Source organism: Tursiops truncatus, chromosome 11 (genome assembly GCF_011762595.2).
Source record: "Tursiops truncatus isolate mTurTru1 chromosome 11, mTurTru1.mat.Y, whole genome shotgun sequence".
In the NCBI taxonomy this organism is placed as follows: domain Eukaryota; kingdom Metazoa; phylum Chordata; class Mammalia; order Artiodactyla; family Delphinidae; genus Tursiops; species Tursiops truncatus.
In genome coordinates, this window is record NC_047044.1 from 46706186 (window position 1) to 46721777 (window position 15592).

General features: G+C 38.5%; 2 protein-coding genes across 3 annotated transcripts in view; one reads left to right on the plus strand and one right to left on the minus strand.

The window, feature by feature from the left end:
• LOC141275931 (uncharacterized) overlaps positions 1-15592 on the plus strand; it is a 247128-nt gene that overhangs the window by 217727 nt on the left and 13809 nt on the right. The window contains exon 11 of one of the 2 annotated variants that reach the window (XR_012324616.1): positions 5942-10557. The gene's annotated coding sequence lies outside the window, so the exon portion shown is untranslated. Of the gene's footprint in view, positions 1-5941; positions 10558-15524 lie in introns of those variants that run through there. The other variant, XR_012324620.1, reaches the window with a different exon arrangement.
• Positions 1-15592, minus strand: part of MYRFL (myelin regulatory factor like) — a 119043-nt gene that overhangs the window by 16300 nt on the left and 87151 nt on the right. Inside the window, exons 15-17 of the mRNA XM_073789228.1 lie at positions 5967-6130; positions 5273-5336; positions 593-678 (exon numbers count right to left, since the gene is read on the minus strand). Of these exons, the coding sequence (XP_073645329.1) occupies positions 593-678; positions 5273-5336; positions 5967-6130 (314 nt within the window). The remainder of the gene's footprint in view (positions 1-592; positions 679-5272; positions 5337-5966; positions 6131-15592) is intronic.

Genomic DNA, 15592 nt, shown 5'->3' on the forward strand with positions numbered 1-15592 from the left:
ATCCCAGTAAAGGATGACCCCTCCTCCCTGCGAAGGAGGGATGGCAGTCAAAAGGCACGTGATGCTTGCATAGCAAATGTATTTGCTTTAACTGCTTAGTACATTTGGCTACCATTTCATCATATTGCATATCTTGGGGTAATCTCAGTCTCTTTTGGTATAAAATCCAGAAGAATTCTAATAATATGAATATCCATGGGAGAGTGGATTGTACCTGATTACCTACTCACTCTTTTCGCCTAAGTAGATAGGAAGGAGAGCAAAGATTTTGTGAAAGTTATTTGCAAGGCTAAAAAAGATACACACACACACACGAAAGGCACAGGGAGCTGGTAAGAAATATCAGTTGATTAAAAAAAAAGATCATCCTTTATCTCATATTTAAGAGCAGAAAGCCTGTGCTTCTTTTCTTCAAATTATGAGTTTATAAAGGGCTCCTGTATCTCTAAGCTAAATCAAAGGCCAATGTCTGGTTTAAAGGGCTCCTTGTCTTCAAAGTAAATAGAAAGTCAGTCCCCAGTTCATGTGTGAGAAAAGGGAGATGGGAAGAGAAAAAGAGCTTGACATAGCACAACACTGATGTTTTTCTTACCAAAATGCCATCACAGCAATGAGAGTTATAACCAAGGTCTGGAAAACCCAATTAGGACACGACTGTTTTTTTCCTGAAAAAGAAACCTATAAAAAATTCAGCAATGAGAAATGAAAAATCAGTGATGCCAACTTTGAGAAGGATGCCTGAAGACTCACTCCCCAGGGGATCTTCGCTGCTCCCTTCAGCCTACATCTCCCTCCTCCTCTCTGCCTCTGAAAACAAAGTCCTTTCAAAGCCAAGTTCTTCCCTTTTCTTGGCACTCCAGGCTACACTCTCTCTTCCCTGCAGGACAATTGTCTGTGCCATTCATTAGTGCTTTTTCTTGAAGTTTTATGAGAGAAGACCTACCAGACAATATACTGTCAGAACCCAGAGGTCCATTTCTTTTAATAGGATACTTTTGAAAATCAAAAAGTCTTCAAGACATAATAGAATAAATCCCAATGGAAGAACTTCAGGCAGCATGACAAATTGTAGAAAAGATTTTTGTGGCATGAAATACTATTAATTACTCCTTAAATCATATACAGTTTTTTCCAATGCTGCCACCTATTTTTGAGGACTGTTCTGGGCCTATGTCTTATTTATTCTTATATCCATTCAACAAATATTCATTAAGCACTACTATGAGCAACGTTATAGGGGGATATGAAAATAAGTAAATTACACTCTCTAGGAAGTGAGTGAGACAAACCTTTAGGACTGGTACATATTGGCATTAAAAACTTGCACATAAGGAATGAGCCAAGAACCATAGGAGAGACAGCTGTGCAACTGGTGAGGAATCTCGCTGGAGATACGAGAGGCTTTCTGCCCAGTTAAATATGGTGCTCCTTAAATATGAGTTTCCTACTAATGCAATACAGAGTATTATGTTTGCTTCCTTCTGCGGGTAAAGGATTGGAAGGGAATTGGAGGATGGTGGTAGTTAAGAAATAGTTTAAAATTGGTCTTTGAATTTCTTGGGCAGGTTATCTGCATAAAGAAAATGTTCTTCAATGTAATTATTGGGGGTCGGGGGGGCGGAATTAACCACACGCTTTTTAACAAGTACCCAAATTTTAGGGTTATCATAACTGAGTCATCCATAAGTGCAGTAGGAAGCCACTTTGAATACCAAGAAGTGGATGGTTTATACCATTCCTACATCCCACTGGAACGGTTTTGAGGACATCCTAATAGTGTGCTGTGCAAAGAAAGAACTCAGTGCAATGAAATTTGCTGAATTGATTAGAATTAAGTAGTATTAATCTCAGAATAAGAGCTTCCCCTTCCAACCTACTCCCCAAAGCTGCCAGATTATTTTAAGTCTCCATGCTTTTGCTCAAAAGCCTTTGACCTTGTATAGGAAAATGGCCTAAGACCTGGGGTCAGACCTGGAGTCAAGCCCTGAACAAGCCATCTAAGTGTCATTGATCCTCATTTTCCTCATCAATAAAATAGGAAAGATAAAATCATACCTGCCTACCTTTCAGAGTTACTGGGTGGACCTGATTAACAGAGAAATGTTTCTCAAGTTCAAGTCTGCATGAGAATTACTATGGAGTTTGTTAAAAAATCTAAATGCCCTGAAAAATTCTGATTCAATAGGTTTCCATGTAGTGTGAGTTGGGGGGCTGTGAATCTGTAAGAAGTGAGATAATGAAAAGTACCTGTGTTTGCTAATATGTTTAGAATAGATAACTAATAAGAACCTGCTGTATAGCACAGGGAACTGCACTTCACTGTACAGTAGAAACTAACACAACATTGTAAGACAACTATACCCCGATTAAAACAATAAATAAATAAATAAATTTAAAAATAAACATACTCATTGAGATGATACATCATTTATTCAGTATGATCCATTTGACCTCTATGTTACTAATTTTCATAATACCCTGAATAGTGGGGGGAGGCGGGCTCTCAGAAGAAGCCTGTGTTTGTTCCTTCCCTCTCTCGCTTCTCCACATACTCTGAATTTTTACTCGAACCCTGAGGTCTTTCTCACCTCGCCCCAATCATCAACACACAGCAGGAATCACCCACCTACCTCTTGGAAGTAAAGAAAGAGAAGGAAAGGAGAGGAACCGTTTGGACTGGATGAGACCTTAATCTTCCTCCAGAATGAGCATCATCTTGGCCAGCATTGGCCCAGCCAGGCTTCTCACCATCAGGTAAAGCCCACCAACTGCTCATAGCCAGCACTTTGCTCATTAATGCCCCCACTCAACCCAGTAGGACCACTCTCCACCCATACACTTGTGTTTCAATGCTCCAAGGATCTTGGAGGCTTTGAGGAATAAAGGTTACCTAGGGGGTTGGTGTATGGAAGGGCAAGTTAACCTCGGAGAAATAGCCAAAACCTCCTAGAAAGACAGTACAGGGAGAGCAAAACACCACCATTCCTGTATTTTATCAAGCTCCCTGGAAGACTGATACATGCCAAAGTATGAGAACCACTGAAACAGTGGGTTTGAAAATACTAAATAGCGGTGGACACTTACATAGCACTTATGTGCCACACACTCTTGAGTGCTTTATGTATGCTAATTTATTTAACCTCACAGTAATCCTCAACTACTCTATAAGGCAAGTACTGTTATCATCCCTATTTTAGAGATGTGGAAACATGAGTCCCAGGAAGGCTAAGTTCCTTACTCAAGATCACACTGCTAGTAAGTCACAGAGCCAGGATTTGAACCAAAAAACACTTGGTTCCGGAATCTGTGCTCTTAACCCCAATGCCATGCTGCCTCCGTTTTCTGTCTGTAAAGAAAGGATGCACTATACAACTTAGATATTATTGTTATTATTCAAAAAGTCTTCATGGCTGCCAAATGAACTCCGTAACTGGTGATCCAGAAACAGCCTAACATATTTTCAGCCTTAACTTCGACTCTCCTCCCTAACAAACTCCCACCTAGTCCTTCAAGGAAGCTGGTGCCAGCTCCCAGACCTTGGCTTGTGCCATTCCATCTGAAACCTCTCCAGCAGCACCTGCTACTTTCTAGCCAAAGCTTACGCCCCCCCTTGAAGGCCCGGGTCCCATGATACTCCCACGGTGCTCTGAGCCTCTGCAATATTTATCACATCCGGGTACAACTGTTCTTTGTTTTCTCTTCTGATCTTCCCTGGCTACCTTAAAATTCTTTAGAAGGGGCCACATCTTACTAACTTTTGCATGCACAGGGGCGTAGGACAGTGACTGCATGAAGTCTCTGAATTGAATGGGTGCTCTTTAATGTCTGGATGTCCATATAAGTCCCTGAGCCTGTGTCCACACCCCAACTCCCCCACCACCCATACACCCAAGACACTGAATCTCTTAATGCTTTAAATTTAGATTGTGAGCCTTCAGGGAATATTTTCAGACTGGGCTCTCCATTCATTCATACATTTGACAAATATTTCTTGAGTACCTGCTCTGTGTCTGTCCCTGGGGACACAGAATGAGGAAGGCTGACACAGAGCCTGTTCTCATGGACCGTATATGTTCTAGTTAATATTCTGAGAAAACTGCAAAATAAAGATTCTTTGTGTGCAAGATGGGCACTACAGAGGTTGCACAGGAACTGAATTGTACCAATCAGGGCCTCCATGGATGTAGATACAATTCCCTCTATCCCCTTAGTACAAAGAGCACCTTCCCTACACAATATTTTTAGTATTTTGTGTTTATTGAGCAACCTGCTATGTGCTGGGCATTGTGCTAAGGGCTTTCGCTCATTTAATCCTATCAATACTCTTTGTAAGGTAGACATTATTATTATCTGTTTCCCAATGCAATTAAGTAAACTTGCCCCAAAACACTTCTACATATACATTTATCCATGTATTTATGCCTATTGGTATAGCAAGAAGCTTGTCCACAGCATAACATTTTAGTAGTTTTTAGTAGAATATTAAACTTTCTAAACCCTCTTAGAATAGTTCAGTGACGTACAACATGAGGAGTAGAGAGTAAATTGGGACAATGGCCCAAACATCAGGTCAGCCCGTAACAGGATATAGGTTAAGGTCATAAATACCTTCCTCCAGGAAAGGCCACCTTTGGAAAACTAGTGGATCTGAGGGAGCGAGCTGAGGTTCACAGCTATCTATGAATGGCAGCTAGGAAGAGAGTATTGCAGCTTCTCCCTCACTGACACTTCTCTGCAATGGAGAGGGTGTCCTTTAAGTTAATAAATGATTAACCTTCACCTTTAATGTAAATGTTATCCTGTTTGATGAAATGCTCTATTCATCCTTTGCAAGCAAGTGAATACCTAGTCTCCATTTGCATATATAGTACTAAATATCAAAGGGAAAAGAGGGATTTGTGGATTAACTGACATCCCTTTGAGATCTTCTGGAGACAAAGATAAGGGCCTGAGTCAAGTCAAGGCATCCACACAGATCTTGCAGCCCAGAGTCATCTGCTGATGAATCTCACCTGATGGGGACTATACACACAAAAAGCGGCACAACAATATTTCTGAAATGAACAGGTTCTATACTCATATCTCTAAACTCCTCTTTGAAAAACCAGTTAATATCTATTAAAAGGATAATATTTAAATGCTTTAAGTGCATAAGGATGCCTAGGGAACCCATCAACAAATAAATGAAGAAAAAAATTCCTGATCAATTTTTCTAAAGACTATTTGAATAGAAAATATCACCTCTGTTCATTATAAATTTAAGTCTATTTACCTTGCTGGGTTTTTTGGGAATGGTCCTTTTTGGAGAAGATGCACTAAGAGCTCTGCTACATTTGCTTTAAAAAGAGAAAGAGAAAATTAGTTTTGATTCAGCTGCCTCTCCAAGAGTTATATGACAAAGGCCCAGACTGTCACTAACACAGCAGTATGCTTTTTTTTTATTATTATTATTCAGTGGTAATTTAAAAAAGGAAGAGTCAAGGCAATTGAGAGTTCTTTTTGTGTACAAGAAACTTAGTAAGTATAAATAAATGCATTAAAAGTTACATTTCCCTTTTTCTCAAAATATATCCCAGAAAATGTGCACGTGCCTCCTTAAGTAATTAAAAAAATAGAATAAAAGTTTTTTCCCTGAGGACCAAACATGGTTCTCTAAATTTAGAAATGGCCACCTTTCCTCCTTAAAAGGAAAGGCCACCCTTTTGTTAAAATGTAGCACTTCCTATAATCACTACTCTTAAACAGATGCATTATATTTTGTTTTATTTTAAAAGCAGCAACAGAAAAAGTAAGAAAATTATCACATAAAACAACTGTGTTCCAAAACATTCTGAAAGAAGAATAGGGACTTAATTAAAAGAAAGTAATGGTTGCTGCTTGGTAGAACAGACCATTCAGAGTGATCTAGTTATGGAAAGACCCCATTCTCTCCTTTCTCCAGATTTCTATGGCAATCCTGGAAGTACCTGATTGAGCTCACTTCACTGGCAGAGGACTTCCAACTACTGAGCTGCTTCAGCCTGGCCAGCCTTCTGTTCCATATTTCTAACTCTTCTATTCTTTCTTCAAGGTTGTTGGTTAGTTTGCAAAGCTGCTTCACTGCACCCACATTTTCCATAAAGATCTGGTCCTAAAAATGAAAAATTCAGAGCACATACAGTTTGAGACCACTAGACAACTGTCCATGGCCCATCCAAAGACAGCTGGAAAACTCCATTGAAAACGGCTACATACACACACACCCACCCACCCAGCCTCAAGTTCATTCAAGATAAATCTGGAGGCTTGAAATTTAAAGTGGTCTTGCCAAACTTCTGGCTATGTAGTAAAACTGCTTATGTTCAATTTGCAATAAAATGGAAATATGTCCTTGTATTCCAAGAGAGAGAACAGAGCTGAAGGACACTGTCAAGTTTCCAATCCAAAGATTTATTTTCAGTGGCCATTATGCTCTATTTAAAACTCATGTAAAGAAAGTCAGAACAGGCTTCTGAATGTTGATTTGTGTTTGCATCACTAAATCAGAAGGAATGACTTCAGTTCTCCCTGGTAAAATGTGCATCAAATTGCTCAGGTGAAGGAGGGAGGAAAGAAGACCTGGGCTTTTCTCTGAGTTCTGCCACCTGCTAGATGTGAGATCCTGGGTAAAATGTAACAACTTCTCTGAGCTTCAGTTTCTTCATTTATAAATGAGAGGATGATTCTTGAGATGTTGATTTCTGTCTTAATATCCCATAAGCTATTACATGCAATTTACATTTTAGCTTAAACAAAATTTAAAACAACAGCACTTAATTCTTCCTATTCAAAGAAAGTTACTGACATGTCAGAAAGAGCAAGAAAGGAGAGATCAACCAAAACCACAGGGATCCAGACACCCCTTCCCCCACCCACACATGTCAGTTGTTTTGGGAACATGTGTGTCTGTTTCTTAGCCATACAAAAATCCTGGAAAGCTCTCATCAACTCACACCCCAATCCCATAACCACTCCTCTTCCCCACCCCTCTGTGTTTACAAGTTTAGAATGTCATGGCACTCTTTGGGGCTCATAGAGGCTGGTCCACTGTTGTAAAGTGATGAGCTCAAGGCCAAAATAGAAAGACTGTTTTGTGGCTGGGGATCAAACTCAGGGCTGTGTGTCTTTGAGATTCTCATCATGCAAACCGAAGTTTTCTGGGTTTCAAACACTGTAAAGCAACCACTTGGAAAGGATTCAGAAGCTGAATGTTATAGATTTAAGGCTTAGTTCATAGAGTTTAAAGGCATACACACTGGTATAAAACACACTGGTAAAGGTAAGTATATAGTCAGTTTAAGAATACTCTAATACCATTATATAATGGTATATAAATCACTTAACTCTAGCATAAAGGTTAAAGGACAAAAGTATTAAAAATAACTATAGCTTCAATAATCTGTTAATGGTACACACATAAAAAGAGGTAAATTATGACACCAAAAGTATAAAACATGGGGTGGGGGGGGAGTAAAAGGGAAGAGTTTTGTATGTGATCAAAGTTAAATTATTATTGGCCTAATATAGACTGTTAAATCTATAAAATATTTTATGTAAGCCTCATGGTAATCACAAAGCAAAACCTACAGTAGATACACAAAAGGTAAAGAGAAGAGAATCAAAGCATAGCACTACAAAAATCATTGATTCCCAAACGAAGACAGCAAAGAAAGAAAAGAACAAATGAACTACAAAACAGCTAGAAAACAATAAGATGATCATTTAAAGAAGAATTAATAAAAATCTTTCTCAAACTCCTCCAAAAAATGGAAACTCCATCCACTACAAACTCATTTTAAAAGGCCATCATTACCCTGATACCAAGGCAAGATAAGAACACTACAAGAAGAGACAATTACAGGTCAATATCCCTGATGAACATACATGCAGAAGTCTTCAACAAAATATTAGCAAACTGAATTCAACAATACATTAAGAGAATCATATGTCATGATCAAGAAGGATTTATTCCTGGGATACAAGAATGGTTCAATATATGCAAATCAATCAATGTGATACACTCCACTAACAAAATGAAGGATAAAACTTCTATGGTCATTTCAATAGATGGAGAAAAAGATTTTGACAAAATTCAACATCCTTTCATGATGAAAACTCTCAACAAATTAAGTCTAGATAAAATATACCTCAACATAATAGAAGCCATATATGACAAGACCACAGCTAACATGTACACTTAATGATGAAAAGCTGAAAGCTTTTCCTCTAAGGTCAAGAACAAGACAAGACATGCCCACTCTCCCTGTTTCTATTCAGCACAGTACTGGAAGTCCTAGGAGCAACTAGACAATAAAAAGAAATAAAAGGCATCCAATTTGGGAATGAAAAAGTAAGACTGTTTCTGTTGAAGATGATATCTTGGATACAGAAAATCCTAAAGACTCCATCAAAAAATAGAACTAATAAGTGAATTCAGTAAAGTTGTAGGATGAAAAATCAACTTACAGAAATAAGCTAGTTTCCATACACTAATAATGAACAATTTGAAAAAGAAATAATCCCATTTACAATAGCATTAAAAACAATGAAAAATACTTAGGGATAAATTTAACCAATGAGGTGAAATATCTGTACACTGAAAATTATTAGACATTGGTGAAAGAAATGATGAAGACACAAATAAATGGAAAAATATCCTGTGCTTTTGGATTGGAAGAATTAACATTGTTAGCACGTCCATCGTACTCAAAGCCATCTATAGATCCAATGCAATCCCTGTCAAAATTCCAATGGCATTTTTCACAGAACTAGAAAAACTAATCATAAAATTGGTACAGAACAACAAAAGATCCCAAATATTCAAAGCAATTCTGAGAAATAACAAGGCTGGAGGCATCACACTTCCTGATTTCAAACTATAATACAAAGCAGCTATCATAATCAAAACAGTATGGTACTGGCATAAAAATAGATACATAGACCAATGGAACAAAACTGAGAGCCCAGAAATAAACATACACATACGGTCAATTAATATTTGACAAGGAAGTCAAGAATACTCAATGAGGAAAAGATATTTTCCTCAATAAATGGTGTTGGGAAAATCTGATATTTACATGCAAAAGAAATTGGACCTCTATCTTACACCACTTACAAAAATTAACTCAAAATGTGTTAAAGACTTAAATGTAAAATGTAAAATTGTAAAACTCCTAGAAGAAAACAGGGAAAAATCTTGTCTTGGCAACCATATTTTGGACAAGACCAAAAAGTACAATCCACAAAAGCAAACAAACAAACAAAACAAACAAAAGTGGGACTACATCAAACCAAAACTTCTGTGTAGCAAACGAAATAACCAACAAAATTAAAAGGCAATCTACTGAATGGGAGAAAATACTTGCAAGCCATATACCTGATAAGGGTTTAATATTCAAAATATATAAGGAATGCATACAACTCAATAGCAATAAACAAATATTCCAGTTTAAAAATGGGCAGAAAACCTGAATAAATATTTTTCCAAAGAAGACATACAAATGGGCAACATGTACAAGAAAAGACAGTCAACATTACTAATCATCAGGGAAATGCAAATAAAAACCACAATGAGATATCACCTCACACCTGTTAGGATGGCTATTATCAAAAAGACAAGAGATAACAAGGATCTGGAAAAAAGGGAATGTAAATTGGCATAGGCACCATGGCAAACAGCTTGGAAGTTATACAAAAGTTAAAAATAGAACTACCATATGAATATGATCCAGCAATCCCACATCTGGGTATATGTCCAAAGGAAATGATATCACTATCTCAAAGAAATATCTGCACCCCCATGTTCGTTACAGCATTATTCACAATAACCAAGATATGGAAACAACCTAAGTGTCCATCAGTGGATGGATGAAGAAAGTGTGTGTGTGTGTGTGTATATACATATGTATTATTCAGCTATGATAATGAAGGACATTCTGCCATTTGTGACAACATGGATGGACCTCGAAAGTGTCATACTAAGTGAAATAAGTGAGACACAGAAATATAAGTACTGTATAATATCACTTATATGTGGAAACAATAGATTGGTGGTTGCCAAAGGTTGAGATAGTGGGGGAAATGAGGAAATGTTGGTCAAAATGTACAAACTCAGTTTAGGATGAATAAATTCTGGGGATCTAATGTGCAGCATTGTGACTATAATTAACAATACTATATTATATACTTGAAAGTTGGTAAGAAAGTAAATCTTAAATGTTCTCACCACACACACACACAAAATGTAATTATATGAAGTGATGTGTATGTCAACTAACCTTATTGTGGTACTCATTTTGCAATATATGTTTATCAAATCATCACGTTGTACACCTTAAACTTACCCTGTGCTGTATGTCAATTTTATCTCAACAAAGCTAAAAAAATGTAGCTGTATGGGAGGAGAGTTTATTTAAATAAAAAAAGATTGGACGTGAATTAATAACTGGAATCTGAGTGAAATGTATAAATGTGTTTCATTACTATTCTCTCTTATTTTGTATATGTTTGAAATTTTTCATTAAAAATGTTGAAAAATAAGGGCTTCCCTGGTGGCGCAGTGGTTGAGAGTCCACCTGCCGATGCAGAGGACGCGGATTTGTGCCCCAGTCGAGGAAGATCCCACATGCCGCGGAGCGGCTGGGCCTGTGAGCCATGGTCGCTGAGCCTGTGCGTCCGGAGCCTGTGCCCCGCAACGGGAGAGGCCACAGCAGCAAGAGGCCCGCGTATCGCAAAAAAAATAAATAAATAAATAAAAAAATAAGGCAGAAATCATGAAGATAAGAATGACTTTCTATGGTTGTAAATCATAGTAAATGTCATATGACTATTTACTGTGTTTAGTAGAAAGCCTTATAGTAGAATTATAACTGTAATATTTAGAGTCGGTCACATGGTCAGTCGATGTCCACCCAGCAGTCCAGCACAGGTTCCCAGCCATCATCTCCGACTCCTTCCCCCACAGGAAATCCATCACACAGTGCTGTCAGTTCAACATCCTAAATCTCCTGAACCTACTTACTTCTCTCCATCCTCACTGGCACTACCATACCTAATAATATTTTTAATTTCTCTTGGCAACTGGCTCCCTTTTTTCCTCCCTCTTTTAAAAAACTGTTTGCTCGATACAGTAATTTGTGATTTAGCTCAAACCAAAGCAGACAGTGGAGAATGATATTAATGTCCCCTCTAAACCACAGTCAGTTCTTTCTGCCATGTCTCCCCACAGGACTTTTAATGCTGCTAATGGCATAGAAGCGATCGCTGCAATTGTCCAGTTATGTGTCAATAATGATGATAAGCCAGCTCTGATTTCTGCAACTCAAATATGACAACACCATACATCTTCCCAGTAGATTCAACGGGAATGAAGATAATTCATGTGTTTTCCTATCTAAGAGGAAATAGAGGTGGAGAGGGAATTTACTACTACCTTCCTGATAGTAATGATGGCCCTGACTTTATGGATCCAATCGGAGGTTACCAAAAAAATTAATTTCTAGGACATGTTATTGGGATTGCTTCTTATTAAAAGACTTCTGATTTCTTGTCCTCTATCATCACAGTAAAGTCAGTACAAATATGTTCAAAAACATAATCTAGAGTTTTCTGAAAATAACCTTTTCAATGCAAGTGGTGAGGTCTCCATGGGTTCATTTTAACCACGAATGTGCACCTAGATGCCTCAGGACCTTTTTCTAAGTGTCCAACTCGCAGATAGAGGTTCGTATTCGTTAGGACAGAGAAGGGCATAAGGCTGGGGCATTTTGAAAAGCTTCCCCATCTGACACCCACTGTTGGTTAAGAACTATTTTATAATTGAATCTAATTTAATTAATCAACTCTGTCCAGTTATTATTAACCATTTCAGATGGAATCCACTACCTCAACTAAAATGTAGCTTTATAATTGTGATGTAAAAATGATTAAACCAGCTTGCCACCAAAAATTGCTCATGAGATTGGGTTTGGGGGCAGTGGCAACTGCTTCAAATCACATGAGAATTTTCACCCACTGTTTAAAAGACTTACTTTGGGGTGAGGGGACTTATGGACAGCGTGAGCATATTTTTTGAAAGGACACGTAGGGCAGTTTGGCAAGTATAAGTGCACAGGAAAACAGGGAGGTGTTTGTGAAATCAGAGACATTATTTAGCTTAAAGTGTGTCTCTGTTGAAGCCTCTCCTTTCACATAGCCCCCTTCACACACTGTGCTCTAATCATATTGAACCTTGTGCCGGTCACAGAACATGGATCATGTATCCCCTCGTCTCTGCCTGCTCCCTCTGCCTAAACCAGCTGTCCTCCCTCTCCGCCCACCTTCCTTTCACTTGGTGTCATGTTTACCAGTGTTATAAACCCCTGGAGACAGGGCCGGCCTCTTGTCCACAGCAGATTCTCCAGCACAGGGCAGTAACACAGGATAGACTTGAAGATTAAATGAGTGAATATTCTTACAGTGGTGATGCATGCCCTGAGGCACTCATAACCTTGCTCTCCGGTGAAATTGAAGAAAGTGGCCAAACGTCCAGTTTATTTTTTTACCTGAGGTTTTTCTCAGAAAAGCAAAGACTATATTCCAAATTCCCTTTCCACGTTAGGAAATGCAGGTGAATTAAGGAAAGAAACACTAGTGTTCAACATCCTCAGTGCGATGGGCTAGTGACTCTCTTGTAACCAGCCACGTGGCCTCCACTGATGGAAACAGATGACCGTCCCTTCAGGTCCCCTTCATCCCCTAGGAAACACTTACACTGTGTAGAAGGCAGTTTGCAAGCTCCTGGGTCCCTTGCAGGACTGACGATAAATGAGCCCCAATGCTGGGGAGCAGCCAGGCAGTGGACTTGATTTCTCTGCTCTTTGGGAACTACAGCTTGTCCTCTGTCCAAAAACAGAGTAAGGGTAACAAAGCCTGAGAGCAAAGAATGCTTTGAGAAGTTGAAATAGGCTCTTCTTTCTTTTCCAGTGAGAGTCACAGACTTGAAAATCTCTCCTTGTGGCATCTGATGTTGCATGGACTGATGTTTTTATGATAAAATCATGGGACTAAAACAGCCTGTAATTGAGTATTATGAAAGTGATTGTCAAAGGGAGAAAAACGGTCTTTTAGCCAATGGGTGTGCCTGGCAATTGTTTAGGCTTTGGATAAACTCAGCTTTAGATCTTTGTCCAAGAGTGTACAAAGCTCACCAGGCCTTGACATGGATTTAAAAAAAAAACTAGAATCCTCAAACCAGAAAAGCAGGCTGCTGAGATGGTGTAGGAGCTCAGACTTCAGCTGAACTTCCCACAGATCCCTGGAGGTGAGCTTTCCCTCCCATGCAGAGTTCTCTTGCAAAGAGGACAACTCCTGGGCTCATTTCCCTGGATGTTGTATTTTGACCTCTGCCTTAAATGGGGAGAGCACAAGTTCATAAAACTGTTTCAAATTATGTGTTTTAATTGTTGCCCTTTGTTTGCTTTAGAACTCTTGCTTAATTTTTGTTATCTCAGTTTAACTGTAATTTTCTGTGGAAGGGCTTGAGTCCTTTGACTGAGGCAAGTTTCCAGTTGAACTAACACATGGCACCGTTTATTGTAATTCTTTGATTTCTTCTCTTTCTGCGTAACCAATGAGCTCCTTTTGAGGGCAGTGTCTTAGGGCCAGCTCAGTACCTGGCACAGGTAGCTCAATATTCAGCTAATGAACAGAATCAATAGTTCTTTATCAAGCACCTATGATGTGCTAACCACTGTCTTAAGTACAGGGAGAAAACAATTAGATAAGGTAGACAGGATCTCTGCCCTCATAGAGCATGTTTCCTTAGTGGGGAGATTGGCCAAGAGCAAGTAAACCAGAAGTATATGATATAGTTTTAAGTTGTAATTAGCACCAGGAAGGAAACCATTGAAAGAGAAAATAATTGTTACTATCTTAAGCCATTGCTACAGATTTGGTCTATTTTATCTTTGAGAGCACTGGGAAAAAATAAAATAACAGCATCAAGTGGAAAAGTATATTCTCATCCTGAAAAAGACAGGTAACCCAATGGAAAACTGGGCAAACAATTCATAGAAGGAGAAATCTAAATAGCTAACATAAGAAAGAGATGCACAACTTTGTTACTCCTCAGAGAAAGACAAATTAAAACAGTAAGGATACCACTTTACCCCAATTAGAATTGAAAAATTTAGAAAGTCTGATAATGTCAGGTGTTGATGAGGATACAGAGAAGCAGTCAACCTCATGTGCTGCTGTTATGAGCTGGAGCTGACCAACAATCTGACAGCATTTCACAGAATTAAGGCTGTGTGTATCCTATACCCCACCTCCAGTATGCGTGCCAGAGAAACCCTCCCACAGGTTCACAAGGAGGCCTGTGTGAGAACGTTCATCACTGCACAGTTGTGGTCAGCAGAGTTGGAAGAGGCCATCACTCGAGGAGGAGAACGTAAGGACATATGCCAAGGAATTCCACGTATCAGACTCTGAGCAGATGTATATAATTCAAAGAAATTTAAAACAGATTCAAAAACAACACTAATAATGTTCCAGAAAGCCTGACTATCCAAGGATATATATGAAACACATTAGCGTGGCTGCCATCATTGTGGGGAGTTGGATGGAAGAGGAAATGAGAATGCAGAGAAGAAAAAATGTAATGAAGAAAAAGAGCAGTACAAAGAAGAGGGTAGTACCTCCACTCTAAAGTTCCAATAATAAAGAGGAAAGAGGAAAATCTACTGGAGAAAAAAAAAAAAAAAAAAAGAAAGAGATTTCACATCTTGAGAGCTACCACTCTAGTCCAAAGTTTATTTACTTACTCTCAGTGCTCTTACTCAGTTTGAGTAGCTTGAAGGCAGTGACAGACTCTGAATATCTGAGACCGAGCTCAGTAGACTGGGAACTTCATGGATGAAGCCCAAGGGAACTAAACTATACCTACAGGGAGGAAGCAGTTCTGACCTAGTGGCCAGATTTCACAGGTGAAGAAAAGTCAGCATCATCAGAAAGGGACTGAAGTATCCTTAAACACTTTATAAGAAATTACTAAAAAATAGTCTCTTTGAAAACTTTGGCATAAGTTCAGCCATTTTAACTAAAGTCCACTTTGGTAAATAAAATGTGAAATTCCAGGTACTCAATCATTGAAGGCCTGAATAAACGGGGCTATCTGATGTTCAAAGCATTGCCATCACCTTCTGACACAATATTTAAATTGCAGTTTTAGATGTCTGGAACAATTATCCTTTTCCCAACATTTTATTACTAAAATTTCCAAGCATACAGAAAAGTTTTTAAAAAATTGTAGAGTAAATGCCCATATACCCCCCCCACGTAAATTCCACAATTAGCATAGTGCTCTATTTCCTTTATCACACGTCTCTCCATCTGTCTGTCCATCCATCAACCCATCTTGTTTAAATGCATGGAAAAAAATAAATAGCAATTACTTTTTAAGAAGACATAACTACAGAAAGAAATTTTCCAAGAAAACAATAAATGGCATATTTCTCTCTAAAATTTAGAAACAAGAGAATTTTCTCCCTGCTGCCAGTGTAAGAAGTTCCTGGGAAAGAAGATGATCTACAAACAG